At 45.6% G+C, this 18,344-nt stretch overlaps 1 protein-coding gene across 7 annotated transcripts in view; it reads left to right on the top strand.

The window, feature by feature from the left end:
* Positions 1-18,344, top strand: part of Utrn (utrophin) — a 514,855-nt gene that overhangs the window by 151,916 nt on the left and 344,595 nt on the right. For all 7 annotated transcript variants that reach the window (XM_028861232.2, XM_028861242.2, XM_028861237.2 and 4 more), the window contains 7 exons: positions 2,025-2,132; positions 2,402-2,581; positions 3,586-3,755; positions 8,479-8,602; positions 10,287-10,374; positions 16,022-16,263; positions 16,819-16,999. In XM_028861232.2, the coding sequence (XP_028717065.1) occupies positions 2,025-2,132; positions 2,402-2,581; positions 3,586-3,755; positions 8,479-8,602; positions 10,287-10,374; positions 16,022-16,263; positions 16,819-16,999 (1,093 nt within the window). The remainder of the gene's footprint in view (positions 1-2,024; positions 2,133-2,401; positions 2,582-3,585; positions 3,756-8,478; positions 8,603-10,286; positions 10,375-16,021; positions 16,264-16,818; positions 17,000-18,344) is intronic.

Genomic DNA, 18,344 nt, shown 5'->3' with positions numbered 1-18,344 from the left:
TTGCTTTTGGTCATGGTGGTGTTTCATCACAGTCATAGAAACTGTAAGACATCTAAGTGAAATAATTTATTGATGTCTGGAATAACTTTAAAATTAAAAAAAATATTTAAAAGCCAAGGGATATCAAGTTTTGGCCATTTTTATCACTAGAAGCTTTAAATCAACCATCCATTTACTATTGACTACTGCTAGGACACGTTAACTCTGTGTGTGTGTGTGTGTGTGTGTGTGTGTGTGTGTGTGCGTGTGTGCATATCTTATCAACTTTGCTAGACTGTAGATAAGATCTGCATTTGTCTTTTATTTTTTTATCTTTTTGGGGTGGTAGTGGTGGTGGTAGACTACAAAGATAAGGAATAGCCTGTCAATAAACTGATTAATAAGACAATTGAGAAAGAATTCATCCCATTTTAAGTGCAGAAGTAAGCCCTTGTCTCTAAAGCTATATAGAAAAGCATTTCTGTAATACTTATTCTTTTGGGGAACTGGTTTAACGCGGCCACAGTTGGCCCCTTAAGGTTATCTTACTACATCACTCAGCATCTTCTAAAAGAACATGCACTTTTGGCTGTGACTTTGAAATATTTTGGTGTTGGCCTTGGGCCATCCTTAGATTTCCTCCTTCAATGTAATTGCTTTTGAACTTTGACCATTTGCATACTTTTCCAGCATGGTGCTGTGGACAGACCTTTGATTTAGGGGTAGGCGTCCATGACCCAGCTCAGCCAGTAACTAGCTGACTGACCTCGAACATGTCACTTGACTTCAGTCCTCTTCTCTAAAATATGAGAATCAGGGACAAGAAAACCTCTGAGCTTCGTTTTGCTCAAAACTTAGAGTTACTCTGGGTGATGGTGGTGCACACTTTTAATCCCAGCACTTGGGAGGCAGAGGCAGGAAGATCTCTGTGAGTTCAAGGCCAGCCTGATCTGTAGAGTAAGTTTCAGGACAGCCAGGGCTATTACAAAGAGAAACCCCATCTCGAACCCTCCTACCCCAGGAAAACAAAACAAAACAAAAAAAACTTTGAGTTATTATAGGATTTTTTAAAAAACTTGGCATAGTTGGATTTAGTGTCTTTTATCTACTCACTTTCTTGAGATTTAGGCTTAGTTACTATATGGAATTTTTTTTTTTCTGTTATAATAAAATCCTTAGCCAGCTTTGGTGTCACAGACCTGTGAGTTCTAGGTGCTCAGGAGGCTGGGACAGGAGGATTTCGAGTTCAAGGCCAGCTTGATAACATTAACAAGACCCCATTTAAAAAAAAACAAACATACCCCCAAAACCATAAACAAACAAACAAAAACAAACCCAAACTCAAACCATCCTAGAGGCTGGGTAATGTATAAGGACAAAAAGGCTTATTTATAGTGTTTCATGAGGTGCTGCTAAGGACTGCACCTAGTAGCTCTATACTGAGTGGTGCCCACAGTCCTAAAGGCTTGCTTCATTCATAGTTTTAGAGGTGGAGACATCAAAGAGTATGGTGCTAGCTCTGGTGAGAAGCCCTTGTCTGTCACATCACAACACTTAGCACTGTGGTGGGAATGGACCCCAAAGGGAGAGATCATGTGGGGACATAGGAAGCCAGAGGTCAGGAAAGGGTCAGTCTTGCTCTTTGGTACCAGTGATTCTCAGGAACTTATGGAAGCCCCCAAAAATTCTTTCCTTGTGAGGGCAACACCCTCAGTGACCTCCTACTGGACTCTCCACCTCTCACCTGCCACACTGGTGACCACGATCTTCCAGCACAGTAGCCCTTGCGGGGAGGGGGGGGCACACTGAACTCTGTCCACACCTTACCAGTTACCCTAGTTTAGGACTAATGGCAGGTTAATCTGTTGTAACTTGTTGGAGGCGAATGCTTTTGGCAGTCATTTGTTCCTTGGACGTGGGTATTTGAAGTTCTTATTATCCTCCATTAAATGTGACGCCACTGATACAGGTTAGATATTTGGGAACTTATGCGAATCACCAGATGATTTCCCACATGTATTTCCAACTTTCGTTATTACTCGTAGTGCTTGTTGGAAGCTTGGCTCACCGAAAAGGAAGAGGCATTGAATAAAGTCCAGACCAGCAACTTCAAAGACCAAAGGGAACTGAGTGTCAGTGTCCGGCGTCTGGCGGTAAGTGTGTGGCCGTCGATGTCCCTTGTACGCCAGTGATGTTTAGTGTTTTGTAACTAAGTGTTAATACAGTTGAGTGAATACAGCTGGTGGCTCGTTTCCCATTACTCAAGGCTGCCATCCATAGTACCGAACCAAGACCCATTTATTGCAGCATAGAGAATAGCAGAACATGTTGTCCGTAGTACCACCAAGCTACCTGCTTACCCTCCCCGAGGAGGAGAAGCCATGTTGAGAGAGAGTTGTCTGATAAATATTTCACATGCTAGATCTTGAAGGAAGACATGGAAATGAAGAGGCAAACACTGGACCAGCTGAGTGAGATCGGCCAGGATGTGGGTCAACTACTCAATAATCCTAAGGCGTCTCAGAAGATGAGCAGTGACTCAGAGGAGCTAACACAGAGATGGGATTCTTTGGTTCAGAGACTAGAAGACTCTTCGAACCAGGTACCTTTTGCTTTGGGTAGTATATTCCACCATGCAGTAAAATTGTAAGTGTTTAGGAACAGATAACTGCAGTCTCATATCCAAAGTGTGCAGTACTAATTGACAATCACAATGAATGAGACATCAACATAATGTGGCTGAACCAGGAAAACTTCGTGATAAACCAGTCATGTGCAGTGTGGTTCTGGACACATGGAATGTGCAGGATGGACAAAGTCTGGCAGAATGAGAGGCGCTCATTGGCTTCCAGGGGTGGGGATCGGGGAATAGGATGCTGTGAGGTTGCCAGGGGTGGAGAATGGGCCATGGGATGCTGTGAACAGACAGAAGGTTCTATTTTGGGGTCATTAAGTTATCTTGGAGTGTAAGGCCAGTGAGAAGGAAAGACAGACAAGGGTATGAGCTACTCAGTGATAGTACACGATTTTCATTTGGGAGAATAGACTGCAGAGTGCGTCTCCAGTTCAGGAACTAGAGCTACCATCTGCTTGGGGGCCAGGGTAGTTAGTTACAGGACAGAAAGGGGAGAGGCAAAGGACACTAACACGTTCCTCTTTTGTCCTGTGCAAAGACGAGGTGAGTGGTAACTTAGAAAATGTCAATAAACATCTCTTTTGGGGCATTACCGAGAGTCAGCAAGGTGGCCAGAGCAAGAATCTAGAAAAACAAGTTACTGTAGTTCTTGAAACAAAATTACTTTGGTCTTGGGAACTGTCATTATTCAAGCACAATGGAGGAGCATTACAAGATGGCATGGCCATGGCTAACTTGGAGATAAAATCTGGAGCCAGTTACATACGAATAGCCACTGAAGTAGACTTTTCCCTTTGCTTTTATATAGCTCTGGTTAGCCTTGAACCTCTAACCTCTGCCTCTATTTACCAAGTGCTGGGATTATAGGTGTGTGCCACCATGCTGGGCTCGAATTGTACATTTTCATAGGGAGAATTTTGTGTGACTATCTCTCAGTATGAAGACAAAACTCGGGGTGACTTTTCTTGCAGGTGACTCAGGCTGTAGCAAAGCTTGGCATGTCCCAGATTTCTCAGAAGGATCTTTTGGAGACCGTTCATGTAAGGGAACAAGGGACGACCAAAAAGTCTAAGCAGGAGCTGCCCCCTCCTCCCCCGCCGAAGAAGAGGCAGATCCATGTGGACGTGGAGGCCAAGAAAAAGTGAGAGACTCCATCCCAACGTCAGGCCTGCGCATAACGTAACTTGTACTAATCACTAATCACATGTGAATTTAGACATACTCATTATTATGGAAATTCAGTCCTGAACACATTTGCTGCCTTTTGAGTCTTTGGAAGATTCTGCTTCACAGGACCTAAGCATCTAAATTGCCCCGAGGGGTTTTATTCAGCCTCTGTTAAATCTGGAGACTGATGTGATGTAATTCTTCATCTCTCCTTCCATCCATCCCCCACCCCCAGAAGGACTGTTTGCAGCTCCTCCTTTATTCTTTCTTTCAGATGTACTGACAGTTTGGCTTCTGATAAATTCCTTATTCTTTGTGAATCTTCTTTCCTTTTCTCACTGTTAAAATAGCAGTTCAGGGAAATAATACATTTTTGGTCGTCCCCCCCCCCCCCCCCCCGGCTTTTCCTCCCCATCCTCTCCTTCTTCCATGAGTCCAGGTTTTCTTTGTTAATTTCTTTATCAGGTTTCTAAATAGAGTCTTCCTGTTTAGCTGAAAGACCTCTCTTGGGTGAAAATATTTCTTTTATCTTATTGATTCAAAAGAAAACTGGAGATTGTTAGAAGAACTCAGAGGCCTTCCCTGGGCCTTGGCTATGTCAGGTCCTTTAAGATGTACTGTGTTCCAGGTCCTGGGTCTCATAGGTCCGGTCACAGTGACCCTCAGCACGGCCTTAAGCTTGTTCTTATGCTTCCCCTTGCAGTGAGATCCCGGGACTCAGGTACATGGGCACTTACGAGGGGCCCGAATCAGAAACGATATGCTTTTCATAGTCTCGCTTTTGTTAGAGAAAGCAGGATTCAAGGTGTACCAGCTGACTTTCTCTTTTGCCCCCCAAGCCTGTTTTCTGCCTCCTAATGGTGTCTCGTGACTGACTGGCACACCTGGAGTTGCAAGCAGCAGCTGTGTGTAGGACTGTTGCTTTGGCAATGGCAGCAGGGAAGAAGATAGTGCTGATGTCAATAATATTAGCGGCCGTCTTCCGTTTCCTGAGCCCTTGCTGGCTGCCAGGCGTATCTGGCAGCGCGTGTCTCCAGGGCTGACTTTGGAAAGAGACAGGGTGTATCATGGTGTGAGCTTAATTTATACTTGCCTGTGGTGAATAACGAGCGAGCCTGCCATGGTGGCAAGAGACGGAACACTGTACCCAAGGTGACTTCAACAGCTCGCTGTCATGTCATATGACCAGAAAGTCCAGGGGTGGTCCAGGGGTGGTCAGAGGATGTGCCGCAGCAGACGTTCCCACTATAGTCTTTGCGGTCATTGCCTTGGTGGCTTTTACTTTTAGCCATTTGTCTTCTTAGCAATCTGCGTCCTCGATGTCACTGGCCAGGTCACTTGTTTCTTCAAGTGCACAAACAGCCCTCCATGTACTGGAGGTCCAGATGAACTGTGTTGTGTGTCCCTTCCCCTTATCCCAGTCTACCCAGTTGGTACAAAGATGAGGTTGTAAGCAGCAGTGAGCTGCGAGGGGCTAGTCACGGCCTTTGAGATTAGATCGAGGCCGACATTCGTTACTGGATTAATTCCTGGACAGAGGGCTGAGTACATGTAATTCCTGGTAGCCGAAGGCAGGGGAATCTCCTCATTTGTAATGTTTCTGTGCCCCATGTTTGGCTCTGAACGTCCTGTGTGTTGTCTTTGTAGGGCTGCTCAGAGCCCGGGAGTGCTTCTCTAGGCATCTCCGAGTCTGGTGGCTGCCCACTGCGATCTCTAGTTTCTTATTCCTAGAAGATTGACTTAGACAGGGAGACTTAGGAAATAGCAGAAGCAGAGACAGTTTGTTAAGAAGTGGTATGCACATCTTAGGAGGAGGCCGTGGGCCAGAGCAGAGAGGAAAGACGGAAGCCGAAGCTCTGAGCCCGGGGTTTGTGACCTTTGAGGGGGTCATTGCCACACTAGAACTTCCTCCGTGTGCAGCTCTGCTTCTCTGCATGCTGCAGAAGCAGCTTCCTGTCAGCCTTGCCTGGGGAGATTTCTAGTTTTCCTCCTGTGAGAACCTCTCAGCCTTAATGCGGTTCGATTTTTTTCCCCTCGTCTCTTGATCAGCCCCTCTTCGAAATGGTCCCACATGACTTTTTGAAGTTAGCTCTCCTATTCTTTTCCATTGTCCTAAGGCCCTAGACTCTCCTTAGCTGTTCCTGGTGTGACATAATTTTCAGACCCTTTCGTATATGCCGTCTGTTGTAGAGAAGGGGATGAACTTGTGTTGGAAGTGAACGCCACAGACAGTTGAGAGCCCTAAATAACCACTCATTCCCAGGGCTCAGTTTACAGGGCATGCCTTAAATATGGTGGTCTGTTCTCTTTTCTTTTGATGCAGATTGTAGTCAATTTTATTTTGTTTTCTTTATGGATTTTTTTTTTTTTAATCTGCCCACAACAGGCATTCCCAACTATCTGGTTATCTGGTCCTGGGATCAGTGTATCGAACGCATTTTTAAGGGCAGGAACTGACTTAGTCTCCAAGGCCATTTTAACTGTATGCTCTTTGGGCTTTCTTCTTCTCTGAAAGACTATGTAGCAATCTTAATCAGAAGGCAGAAGTAAGATGTTTGATGACACCTAGATTCTGGTTACTTATCTAAAGCATCATACACTCTCTTAAGTTATATTCAAGTAAAATTCACAAACCCTTCCATCTCTGAAATAAAAGGGGTTTAATGAGTGGCCCAGGGACGAATTTTGAATCCCACAGTAGAAAATCTGCTCAGCAAACAGAGATGGGTGCTTTGGAACTAAGAGCTCAAGATGTGTGTGCGTGCGTGCGTGCGTGCGTGCGTGCGTGCGTGTGTGTGCACGCGCATGGATTCCAGAAGTCAACCATTCCTGAGGCATGGTCTACCTGGCTTATTTATCAGTGAGCCTCAGCAATTTGTCTGTTCCTGCCTCCCTAGCTCTGGGTCTATAAACATGCCACGAAGCCCGTCTTAATCAGATCTTGGAGGGCACGCCCTTTACCTACCGAGCCGTCCATCTCCCCAACCTTCAAGGCATTTTGTTGTCATCGTCGTCATCGTTTTGGCTTTTTTGAGACACAGTTTCTCTGTGTTAGCACCTAGGCTGTCCTGGAACTTGTTCTGTAGACCAGGCTGGCCTCGAACTCACAGAGATCCCTGTCTCTCTGCCTTCCAGAGTGCTGGGATGAAAAGTGTGAGCTATAAGAAAAGATTGGGGGAGGGGGTTTCGGTTTACATTGTGCTTAGCTCGGCTGTAGATGAGAAGAGGCTGTAAGGCAGGGAAGATTTTGGATAAGTGGGTGCACAGGCCCTAAGAGGCATTGCTGCTTCTGGGCTACTAGCCTGGAACACTTATTTATTAACAGATGGTGGTGCTTGGGGTCAGCCACCAGACGCCAAGTTAGTTCTGGTTGGTAGCTATTAATTGATTAATTCTCTCAACTCTTACCTTCTCCACCCTAGGCCTCAGTGATTTAGATTCAAGATCTTGCAGACTTGCCTTTTTTAAAATCACAGATTATACAGAAACTTACCTTAGTGAAGGGGCAATTATTCAGAATCTACTCGAGACACCTTAAGGGATGCTTCCGAGAGGGGATCGTGAAATACATCTTCTTCTGCTTATGATACTAATACACACAGGGTGAGGGGGTTGGCTACATGGACTATCTTTGTTTGAGTAGGTCCCACTTCATTTATTGGTGTGGAAGTTCTTTATACAGCTCTCTGAACTCTCCTGCCTCCACTCTCGCAGGAGTAATCAGAGGTGTGTTTTCATAGGGTGTGCTGAGGATTCTTTGTGTTAGTGATGGACATGAAGGGCTTGGCCAAGAGCTTGCTCATCCATGCTCACCGTTCTTTTCACCGGCTTCTGCATCCCATGCCCAACCTGCCCATTCTTCTTCCCCCATTGCCCCTCTCTTGAGTTCCTCCTGCTTCCTTCCTACGGCAGCCTTTTCTGTGCACTCTTTGGTTCTGTCCCCACAGTGAACGGGACCCTAGGAACAGATTCTTATCAGGTCTGTGCCCAACACCCTTTATGGCTCTTTGTTTAAGTCCAGATTCTGTAATAGATCACCAGGGCCTTCCAGTCACTGGCCCCTGTAATTCTTGGCCTCATTGCTAATGAGTCTTACCTCACAGCACTCACTGTACCAGACACACCCATTTGTAGCTTGCAAAGTATGGCCTCCCTTTCCTTTGTCTTCCCTTTGCAGGGAAAGCTGTTAAGCATAACCACTGTTAAGCCCTGAGACCATCCTTTCCCTGGATGGGTGAGGATTCACTCTTCTGGAGCTCCGCAATTAGTACCTAGCAAATTCTTTTGTTATGACCTGTCACTTTCCATTGCTTCCTGATGACATGAAGCTCCTTGAAGGCTGAGCTAGGTCTAGTTAACTATGTATTGTATAAAACAAGACAATTTTAGGAATGTTTGCACTTGTTCTTTTCTGTTATCATCTAACGAAATCTGGGTTTTGTTATCTATAATCGTTTATAAAGATACAAATGATTCCCAATTAAGTAAAACAATGTTAATTATTTTATTAACCCTACAGTATGTTCACCCTGTAGTGTGTTAATAGTGAAAGTACGATACTGTTATGGGTAGTTGTTCTATTTGGGGGCATTGGTTGAGAGCACATGCCTGGAGGGCGTTCAGGTTGTTCTTTAATGGGCCAAAGCCACAGTGATAGCAAGCCAATGTCAGAGGCTAACGTCTCCATCTCAAACCAGGTTTGATGCTGTAAGTGCGGAGCTGTTGAACTGGATTTTGAAATCCAAGAGCGCCATTCAGAACACCGAGATGAAAGAGTTTAAGAAGTTGCAGGAGACTTCGGGAATGAAAAAGAAATTGAAGGTAAAGTATAAAACAAGCATGCTAGGAAATAAAAATAACCCATCAGGCTCATTTTGCTGTTGGCCTAGAGATGTGGCAGGGCCTAGAAAATTCTGTGAAATAAATGTAGCCGCAGATGGTTTTTAGAGTGTCACACTAAACATCAGGTCCCCATATGGAGGAGGAATTCTAAATTTTTTCCCCTTTTTCCTCCTGAACCATTGAGATGCACATACATACATCCCTCTCCCTCTCCCTCTCCCTCTCCCCCAGTCATCATTTCTGTGTTTTAAATATGTTTAGATCTACATTGTCTGACATCAAGTAACTTAGGACTTTGTGCTGTTCCAAAGATATTTTGCCTGTGTATACAGCAAAACATTTGGTGTATTAGAATTTCCTCAATACATTCTCTTTACCCAAGATAGCTTTTAAAAATAAATTACAATTTGTCATTGGATCCATGGAGCCAATGAACTGGATGGGAAATACTGGGAAGAGCATTTCTAGAAAGTTACTGAAAGCAAACCTTGAACTCATTGCACACCAAACATTCCAGAGAATCTGAATGAAGTGTGCACACACACCCTGCCGTGACCTGCCACTGTTTCACAGCCCCCTCATCCCAACCTAACAGCCTTGTTAGAGAACTGCAACTTTCTGTCTTGTTCAGGTACCATGTGGTGAGTCCGAAGATGTCTGTATCTGAGTTACACATGCACACACACTGGTCACTTTTCCCAGTCAAACACAGCATAACATCTGTTCCCCTTACCTTTACATCTTGTTGGGTATTTTAAGCAAACCAGAGATGACTCGAACTTACAAGAGGATAGATACAGCCAATAGGCAAATAGTACAATGTTTTACATAAAAAGCTTGAGCAGTCTCAGATTTTGGTGTCTGGCAGATCTCCACAGATACTGAGGGCAATTTTTCAGACCAAAAATGCTTTAGTTTGGGTTCTAAAGCAGTTTGTCGGTATTTTAAAATTGTATGTGGAATGTGCTGTGCTCACACTTGAGTTAGAATTAGACCCTGGACCAACCATAATGCCAGCAGATAATTCCGAGGCTCAAAATTATTCTCTTGCTCTCTGGTTTCTCCTTGGTGAGCTCTGTCATAGCATGTCGAGTTCCTTTGTCCCCAAACCATTCTTTTCTTCTATTTTCCTCCCACCCCCTAGCCCTTTTCATTTTGTTTGAGACAGGGTCTTACTACGTAGCCTTGTCTGGCCTATAACTTGCTCTGTAGACCAGCCTGGCTTTGAACTCACAGAGGTCCTCTTTCTTCTGCCTCCCAAGTGCTGAGGTTAAAGGTGCTTGCCCAAACCTTTATTCTTATGATATGAAATAAACTATGTTTGTGAATGGATATCTTAGACCCAAAATGCTAATTCGAATGATTTCCCCTCGATAGTAATTCGTAATTACAGAGTATATAATTTTTCCTTCTAAAAGAATCTAAAATTTATAGTCACTGCTATCATTGTTTTTGAAATTTTCTTTTTTCAGAGTTATTAATTCTCGGAGTGCTAGAGAGTGGCCAGGAATTGCTTAGTTTTTTTTCATTGTAATACTTTGTAGGTAAACTTTGAAATACCTAAAGAACAGTTAAGAGGGCACTAAATATGAGATTTTAAAATAGCATCGGTATTATATTGAGAGGAAGTTTTCGGTATTTTATATTTGGGCTTTATTTCCAGGGATTAGAAAAAGAGCAGACAGAGAGAATCCCCCGACTGGATGAACTGAAGCAAACCGGACAAATCCTTCTAGAGCAAATGGGAAAAGGTGAGACCCTGCGGGGGTTTTCTTTCAGATTTTTTTTTTAAGAAGGTGACACTTAATATTTGCAGTTTAACACATAAAACATTGAATAGAAAAAGCTAGAAAAAAAGAAAGCCGGTTTTCAATTTTTTTGAGGCAGCAGAATCTCTTAAAAAAACTGAAATCTTACATTGAAGCTTTTTATTAAAAACAGATAAAATCAAAGTCATTCTGCTCCCACATGGGGTGGGGGTGGGGTGGGGTGTCAGAAAACTAGAAACCTTGAAAACCTCAGCCGAGCAATTAAAATCCAACAGTGCACAAGACTTCATAACCTCACCTTTGGGGTTACATACTCTGAATTTTTTATATAGGCGAGGGAAAATTCTTATGCTGGCAATATCGTAGATATGAAGTTGCCTTATGGTAAATTTACCCAGCATTCTGGTTTCATTCTGTTGCTGTGACCTATACCATGACCCAAAGCAGCTCAGGGGAAGCAAGGGTTTATTTCAGCTGAAAAGTCACAGCCCGTTCATTATTGAGGGAGGTCAGGGTGGGAACTAAGGCAGGGATCTGACCGTAGAAACCGTGGAGGATGCAGCCTGCTAGCTGCCTGGCCTGTGACGCCCAGGACCACCTGCCTAAGGAATGGTGTTGCCCATGGTGGGCTGGACCTCCCCACATCTTTTAACAATCCAGACCTTTCCCCTCACGATGTGCCCACTGGCCAGTCTGATATTAGATAATTCCTCAGTTGAGGTTTGCCTTTGAGATGATGCTAGGGTGTGTCCAATGGACAATTAAAGCTAACCAGGACACTCACTGATGTTGGATTTTTGGTCATTGTCAGAGGATCACATTAAAGTACTCTACTTTATTTTCTTTCTACTTAAATTTGGTGTCACTTGTATTTGAAATTTTTGCAAGCAATAAAGACCTCCCCCCCACCCCACTAAAGTCTTGCATAGACAAAGAGAAACCTAAAATTAGTATTTGTTTTTGTGACGGCATGTAGGTAGGTATTTCTTTGCTGGGGGTGGACCTTTCTCCCCGCCGCCCCCTTAAGAAAAGAGATGATGAGCTGAGAAAGTCCAAGACTGGGGTGGGGGTTCCCGTCTGGTGAGGGTCACGTGGTGCCTTCGGTGCTGGTAGAAGGGCGGAAACTGTAGTGGGTACATGCCAACTGTAGCACATATGGAGGAGCAAGTAGGAGAGGGTCGGCCTCCTGCAGAACCTCCCTTCTTGAGAACTCTAGATGGAGGGCACCAAAGAGCGCATTTCCTGCGCACCTGCTCCTTATTCTAAAAATACTTAGGCTGTCCGTCAGCTGGCGGGGTCTTAGCTCCACCTGCATAGAATTCATGGATCGGCAAGGGAAGGGTTAGTCCCTTGCAGGCAGCTAGCTCTTGATTCTCTTCACATGGGACAGCAGTGCATGGCCTCAGCAGGCAGGAGCAATAGCAAGGAGTGCCCCCTAGTGTTAAAGGTCTTGTGCCGGCTTCCCGAAGTGGGGCTCTTCTAGAAGCATTATTGTGTCGGCTAGGAAGTCGGGGCTCCTCAGCCCTAGAAAGTGGCTGGCTTTGTACCTTGTGAGTGGGCCTAAGCTCTAGGAATTCCTCGTCCCTTTGGCAATGGTCAGTGTTGTGCTTCCGTGCCCGTGGTGGCTAAGGCTCTTGGCTCTAAAGACTTGGCAGCTTTTCGGGATCTGTTCCGGGGGACTTTAGCTTGCGGCTTCTTCTCAGGCTTTCTCTTGCCTTCTGTCTCTCTCCAGCCTCAACTCTTCACCTCAGTTTACCTCCACCTTCCTTCTTGTTCATGCCCTGTCTGTTCTCACACACTGCTCCGCTGCGGCTTGTGGCCTTGGCTGCGGTCAGTGTTGCGACGGCTCAGGACCTGGTTACCTCTGCCCTTTCGTGGCGGTCAGTCGAGGCCCTGTCTGCTTTGCAGCTGTGTAGACAGCTGGATCCTCTGCTGTTTGCATAGCGTGGTCAGCCAGTTGCTCAGGTCTGTCCCTTCAGGTGTCAAGCAGCTGACTTCCTTGCTCCTTTTGAGGATTAGATCTCCTGGTCTGCTCAGTTCTGTGCTCTCCCCCCCCCCCCCCCCCCCGCATCCTTCCTCCTTCCCCCCCTCCCCCAACTCCTTCCCTGAACCCCGCCTCCATGCTAGGGATTGAAGCCAGGGCTTTGCACACACTGGCCAAGTGGGCTGTCTACTCTGTGTTTTCTAAAGCTATTAGGCGACCAGTCTCCGCATGTCCCCCACTGCGGCCCTGGTTCAGATCTGACAGTTTTGATTTCACTGGTGTCACCTCTGCAGTCTCTGTTGCTTCCTCTCTCTTCCTGTCACTCACTCAACCCATCCGCCTGCAAGCAGGTGAGAAAGGACCACTCAGGAGAAGCCTCTTATTGGGCCTGACGTTGCAATACCAGGGAAAGCCGTCTAGGAGTTGTGTTTTCCAGCCAGTTCACCCGGTGAGCTAAACATCCCACTCACGTAGCCAGAGAAAGGGTGTTTGTACCCATCCCTGCAAACCCCCCCCCCCCAAATAAATAAAGCTTTGTGTTTGTACCAAGTGTCGGATCGACCCCCTTTTGCAGCGATCACAGCAGTGCTTTGGGGCCGCTGGGGAAAGTGCTCCCGCTCCGGCCTCATTGTTAATGGATGCAGTGTCGTTATCCAGTGTTCGCCGAAGGGTGCAAAATGTTCAGTGCAGAGTCTGACATTCTCAGGGGTTGGCGCTACCCATTCAGGAGCTGGGGTTGTGCTACCGCCGTGACTGCCATGTAAGGCACCTGAGGGGCTTTCCAAGCGGCTGAGGCTGGGATGAGGACAGCCTGCTTGTCTGTTTCACTGACAGTCAGTCCTCTTGCTGACGGCAGTAAGGAGACTCTGGGAGCATTATTTGGGGCGTTAGGCTGCCCGCTTCTTTACAGTTTTGTAAAATAAACAATAGAAGGAATGCTTACAGTAGGAACTTATTAGTAAGTTCATATCAGTTTTAACGGGGTTTGATAGCACTTTACATAATGTCCGAATCCTACCCGGGAGAGGTGGGATTCCCTCGCCTATCTTCGTCAGTGTTTTGTGTCTGCTTCTGTCCCTGATCTAAGCTATAAAGAACCATGGCACAAAGTGGCAGGTGAGTTAGACAAAATCCTCAAACCAGTAGTTTTCAGTCTTTAACTTTTTTTTTGTATGTGTGAGTTGTTTTGTTATTACTGCTTTGTGGGTTAAATTTTTCTTGATGATTTATTTTTCTTTTATGTGTCTAAGTGTTTGCTAGCGTGCATGCGTTTGCTGTATGTATGCACCTAGAACTTACTGGGAATAGAAGAGGAAATTGGATCCCCTAGAACTGGAGTTATAGTCTGTTGTGAGCCATCATGTGGGTGCTGGAAACCACATCTGGATCCTCTGCAAGACCATTGGGTACTCTTAACTATCATCTCTCCAAACTCTTATTGTTATTATTCTTATTATTTTGAAAAAGTGTCTCATGTAGCCCAGGCTGGCCCTGAACTCACTATGTAGCAGAGGTTTCTTCAGCTGCCCTAGTACCACAATGAGGCCCTCTCATCAGCTTTTAGATGAATGGTGCTAATCTTCCCTCTCAGAAATTTTAAGTTTCCAGCTTTTCTTTTCTTCTTTGTTCAGCATCAATTGCCCCGACCTAAAATTAAAGTGGCTGGGATGGGGGAGATGGCCCAGTGGCTAAAATATTTGCCTTGCAAGTGTTAGCAGTGAAGTTTGGATCCCCTGAATCCACCGTATAAATGCTGTTATTTGTCAGCCAACCCAGCACTCTGAAGGCAGAGACAGGGGATCCTTAGATCCAGCAGGCTGACTAGACCAACCACATGGACCAGTTCTGAGTTCCTCAGGAGACCTTGCTTCAATACGTAAGGTGGAGAGTGATGGAGAAAGACATTTTCACAAGCCTTACCATGAACATACTTTCATGTGTCTGAGCATGGGTGCATGTGCATGTTTGTGTGTGTGCATGTGCATACACACACAGACACACACAGAAACAAACACACCACACACACACACACACACACACACACACACACACACACACACGTATATAACACTCAAATAACTGCTGGAAGCAAAAGCCAACCCTAAAAAGGGGGAAAGAAATAACAACAACCCAAAAAAATCCCAGAGCAAAAAAAAGTGGCCGATGTTACTCTGCTTGCATCTACCAGAATGGAAATAACCATGCCGAAGCACGGCCTGAATCACCGCTGTTCACACAGTTGCCAAGAAAAAGGTGCCTTTTCTTGCCCATGACTCCATTAACAGTGATACCTGCACAAGGACTTGGTATGAAGGCCTGGCTTCGGTTTAGTGTCCTGGTACCAGCCGGATGGTGGAAGCGCACTTTAACAGCTGACGTGGGTAGTGCTTTTCATCCATGGCGTGCATGTTTGTTTCTGATTTCTAGGAGAGTGTTGTGTGACACACAACCTTCTAAACTTGTATTGTGGGTGGAACAGGAGTGATTTCTTGTTTTCCGTGACATTTTCCTTTTAAGTTGACTTTTCACTACTGTGGATTTTGGTCAAAAATGCTTACAAAGAAGACTCATTCCACTGTCCTCTGACAAATATCCTGAAGATGCTGACTCTACCTTTTTAGCACAGATGTCTGCCAAACAGAAAGATCCTGTTGCCACTTTCCTATACCGTCTCATACTCATTTTAAAAAGATTTGATGGCATTTATAGCACTGGAAAAAAAATATGGAAAGACCTATTGTTATAGATAATTTAAAAAAATCACTTCTAAAAACACTGGGTACTTTTTTAAAATTCGAGAAAAAAATTTTAAGATTCTCAGTGGCTGGTAGGATGGCTCAGTGGGTAAAGGCTTTTGCCACCAAACATAACGACTGAGTTCCTTTCCTGGGACCCACATGGTGGGAAGAAAGAACCAATACTGGTAGTTGGTCCTCTGACCTCCATGTGTATGCTTTGGCACGTGGGCAGCCCCCAACACAACATAAGCAAATAGATGTAAACCTTATAAGATTAACATAATAAGAATAGTGGCATTTTTGAGGTGTGTCTCCCAAGCAGCTATCTTTATCATCACTTTGGCGGTTTTTCATATTCATTTATATGTTTAGAATGTTCAGTAGGCTTGAGGATGCTTCTGGGGCCTGGCTCCTGGTTTCATGTTCCTGCATGTACCCAGTTGCTTGCAGGGGAGGGGACCATTTCATCTTTCGTCGCCACAGACTTGAGCCAGCTCTGTGTTTTGCTAGCTATCTACTTGTCCAGCTCTGCACAAATTCAGGCATTTGAGCTTATTTGGCTGCATCAGACTAGAAGCTGTCAGAGTGGTAGGGTGTCACGGATGGCAGCATGCATTCTTGGAGGAGGAACTGGCGGATGCTCTGTTTTGCTGTGCCTTGTGAGACAGCCACACCGCTTCTGAGCGGCTTGCTCCCTTAGGTCAAGGAGTGGAAGGACATCCAGTTACTCATAGGTGGATCATTTCGATTTTTGGTTGTACTAGAAGGGATCTAAGGGAATAGTCACTGACGGTGACATGGCCTCACCTCTCAGGGTATCAGAGTGTGTAGGACCAATTCTAAACAACCGTGCTATTACTGGATGAAGTGTCTGCTTTGATGAACTTGGACTTTTCTGTTTGTATAGAGGGCCTTTCGACTGAAGAAATAAACGATGTTCTGGAAAGGGTTTCATCAGAGTGGAAGGCGGTGTCTCAGCAGCTGGAAGATCTGGGAAGGAAGGTCCAGCTTCAGGAAGATATCAGTGCTTATTTCAAGCAGCTCGATGCCCTTGACAAAACCATCAAGGCGAAGGAAGAGTGGCTGAGGGGCACACCCTTTTCTGAATCGCCCCAGCAGCCCTTGCCAAGCTTGAAGGATTCCTGCCAGGTAGGGTGCCAATCATCTGGATTATACAGCCTCTCTGTGCTGAGTCTCATATATAAAGAGGATATGCCATTCAATGTGTGCGGTGAAGTCGTGTGTATGTGTGCACACACGTGTGCCCGTCTCTGCTTGTGAAGGCCAGAGGACAACAATGAACGTTAGGTGTCCTGCCCTACCACACTCTACCTTATTTCCTTGAGACGTGGTCTCTCACTGAAGCTGGAGCCTGCTGTCCAGTAAGTCCCAGCTGTCCTCTTCTCTCCGTCCTCCCACAACACGAGGGTGGCAAACATGTTCATGCCCGCATTTTTACATGAGTGCTGGGGATCCGAACTCAGGTCTGCATGATTGCATAGCAAGTGCTCGTACCCACCAAGCTGCCTGTAGCCCGAGAGGCTGTGTCTTGTAAACGGCAAAAGAATTTACGATCTGAAGAGAGAGCAGAATGGAGGAGACAATGGATCTTATATCATGAGCTTTGTGTTTACTTGTTTCCTAACTTTCTCTGGGGATGCTCTTCTTCATGGATTGAAGTGGACTATATTTTCTCTTCCATAGAGGGAGCTGACAGATCTCCTTGGCCTTCGCCCCAGAATCGATGCACTGTGTGCCAGCTGCTCAGCCCTGAGGTCTCGGCCCTCTGTCCCAGGTTTTGTCCAGCAGGGTTTCGATGACCTGCAAAGTCACTACCAGGTCGCGCAGAAGGCTTTAGAGGAACGCCAGCGGCAACTAGAGAATGGTAAACCCTGGCTTTCTGCGGCGGTCACTTCTTCTCTCTGTCTCTCTGTCTCTCCCTGTCTCTCCGTCTCTCTCTCCCCTCTCAGTTTGCCTTAATCTAAAAATGACTCCCAATATTTAAACTTTCAGTGTATCTGAGTTTCTGGTCTTACAGTACATTCACACTATTTCCTATGCTCACACTTGTGTATTGGTAAAATTATTAATTCCACGTAGTTAAAAGAAAAGTTTATTAGTGGCGCAACTTACAAATGAAGGGATAGGTAGGTCGCAGGGTCTGGAAAGGTGTATCTCAGTCCGGCAGTGTTCTCTGGAGCTCTGCTCGGTCAACCTCCACCATCCAGGGTCCAGGAACAGAGAGCATGGCACGTCCCGGATCTCCGGTCTTCAGGGCCCTCCCTTGGCCCCGCCTTGTAGGCGTGATAGTTACCGAAGCCTCAGTGGGGGTTGGAACTTCCAGACCAAAGCTGGAATGGCTACCCAGTACACTTGTGTATAAAATAGACAGCATCACATGCTCTAAAATTGTATACATTGGGTATAATGACTTCTGAAAGATCTTTATTTTCTTTTTGTGGGGATGTGTTGAAACCCAGGACCTGTGCATGCTGGGCACATGGTTTGCACTCCCGCCCTTCTGGAGATTTTTATGGGAGAAACAACTTTGCTCAGACCTGCTCAGACCAAACAAAAACATCATCAATTTCTATTTGTTCCCAGTGGTTAGGGTTTTAGCAGCCCCACCTACTCCTTGAAAATAAATCACTTTGTGCTCCCAGAATGTGAACAAAATCAAAGAATTTGGAATTGGGAAAACTGGCATAAATCTTGTTGGGGAAGTGGGCTTTGAAGGATTTTGAAAGCTTGTGCATCCTGTTACATATATCTTCTCTTCAATTGCTGCACTGGATTGCTGAAGGCTGTGTGCCCTCAGTGCCGGGACTGTCCCCTCTACTCCGTCAGCTCCTGATGTATAGACGTTAGGGATGTATGCGCCATAGACAAACGCGTCATGTTGCCTTTCTCTTAACTGTGCATTTGGACTTGATGCATTTTGCTCATGGAAATCAGTTAACTTACAGTGTGACAGAAATACCAGAGAAGACTCCCTTCTCAGCTGACTGGTACAAGCCAAGCTTTCAGGTTTTGATGAGGATCAGTGGCAGGCAGTTGAACTTAGGCTGCTAATTGGTTTCACCTCTTGGTCCCTCTCATTGCGCTCACTTCCTCTCCTGCACAAATGCTGGTTGTTTGGGATTTTTACAGAGCCACAGAGGGGTGCGCTGTGCTGGCTGGCTCTTGCCAGACACCCATGTTCCTCACTGTCTGTGGGGTTCCCATACAGT

The sequence above is a fragment of the Peromyscus leucopus genome, chromosome 8a, assembly GCF_004664715.2.
Source record: "Peromyscus leucopus breed LL Stock chromosome 8a, UCI_PerLeu_2.1, whole genome shotgun sequence".
Classification (NCBI taxonomy): domain Eukaryota; kingdom Metazoa; phylum Chordata; class Mammalia; order Rodentia; family Cricetidae; genus Peromyscus; species Peromyscus leucopus.
The sequence above is the reverse complement of the archived record's forward strand: the minus strand, read 5'-3'. Positions and strand labels throughout refer to the sequence as shown.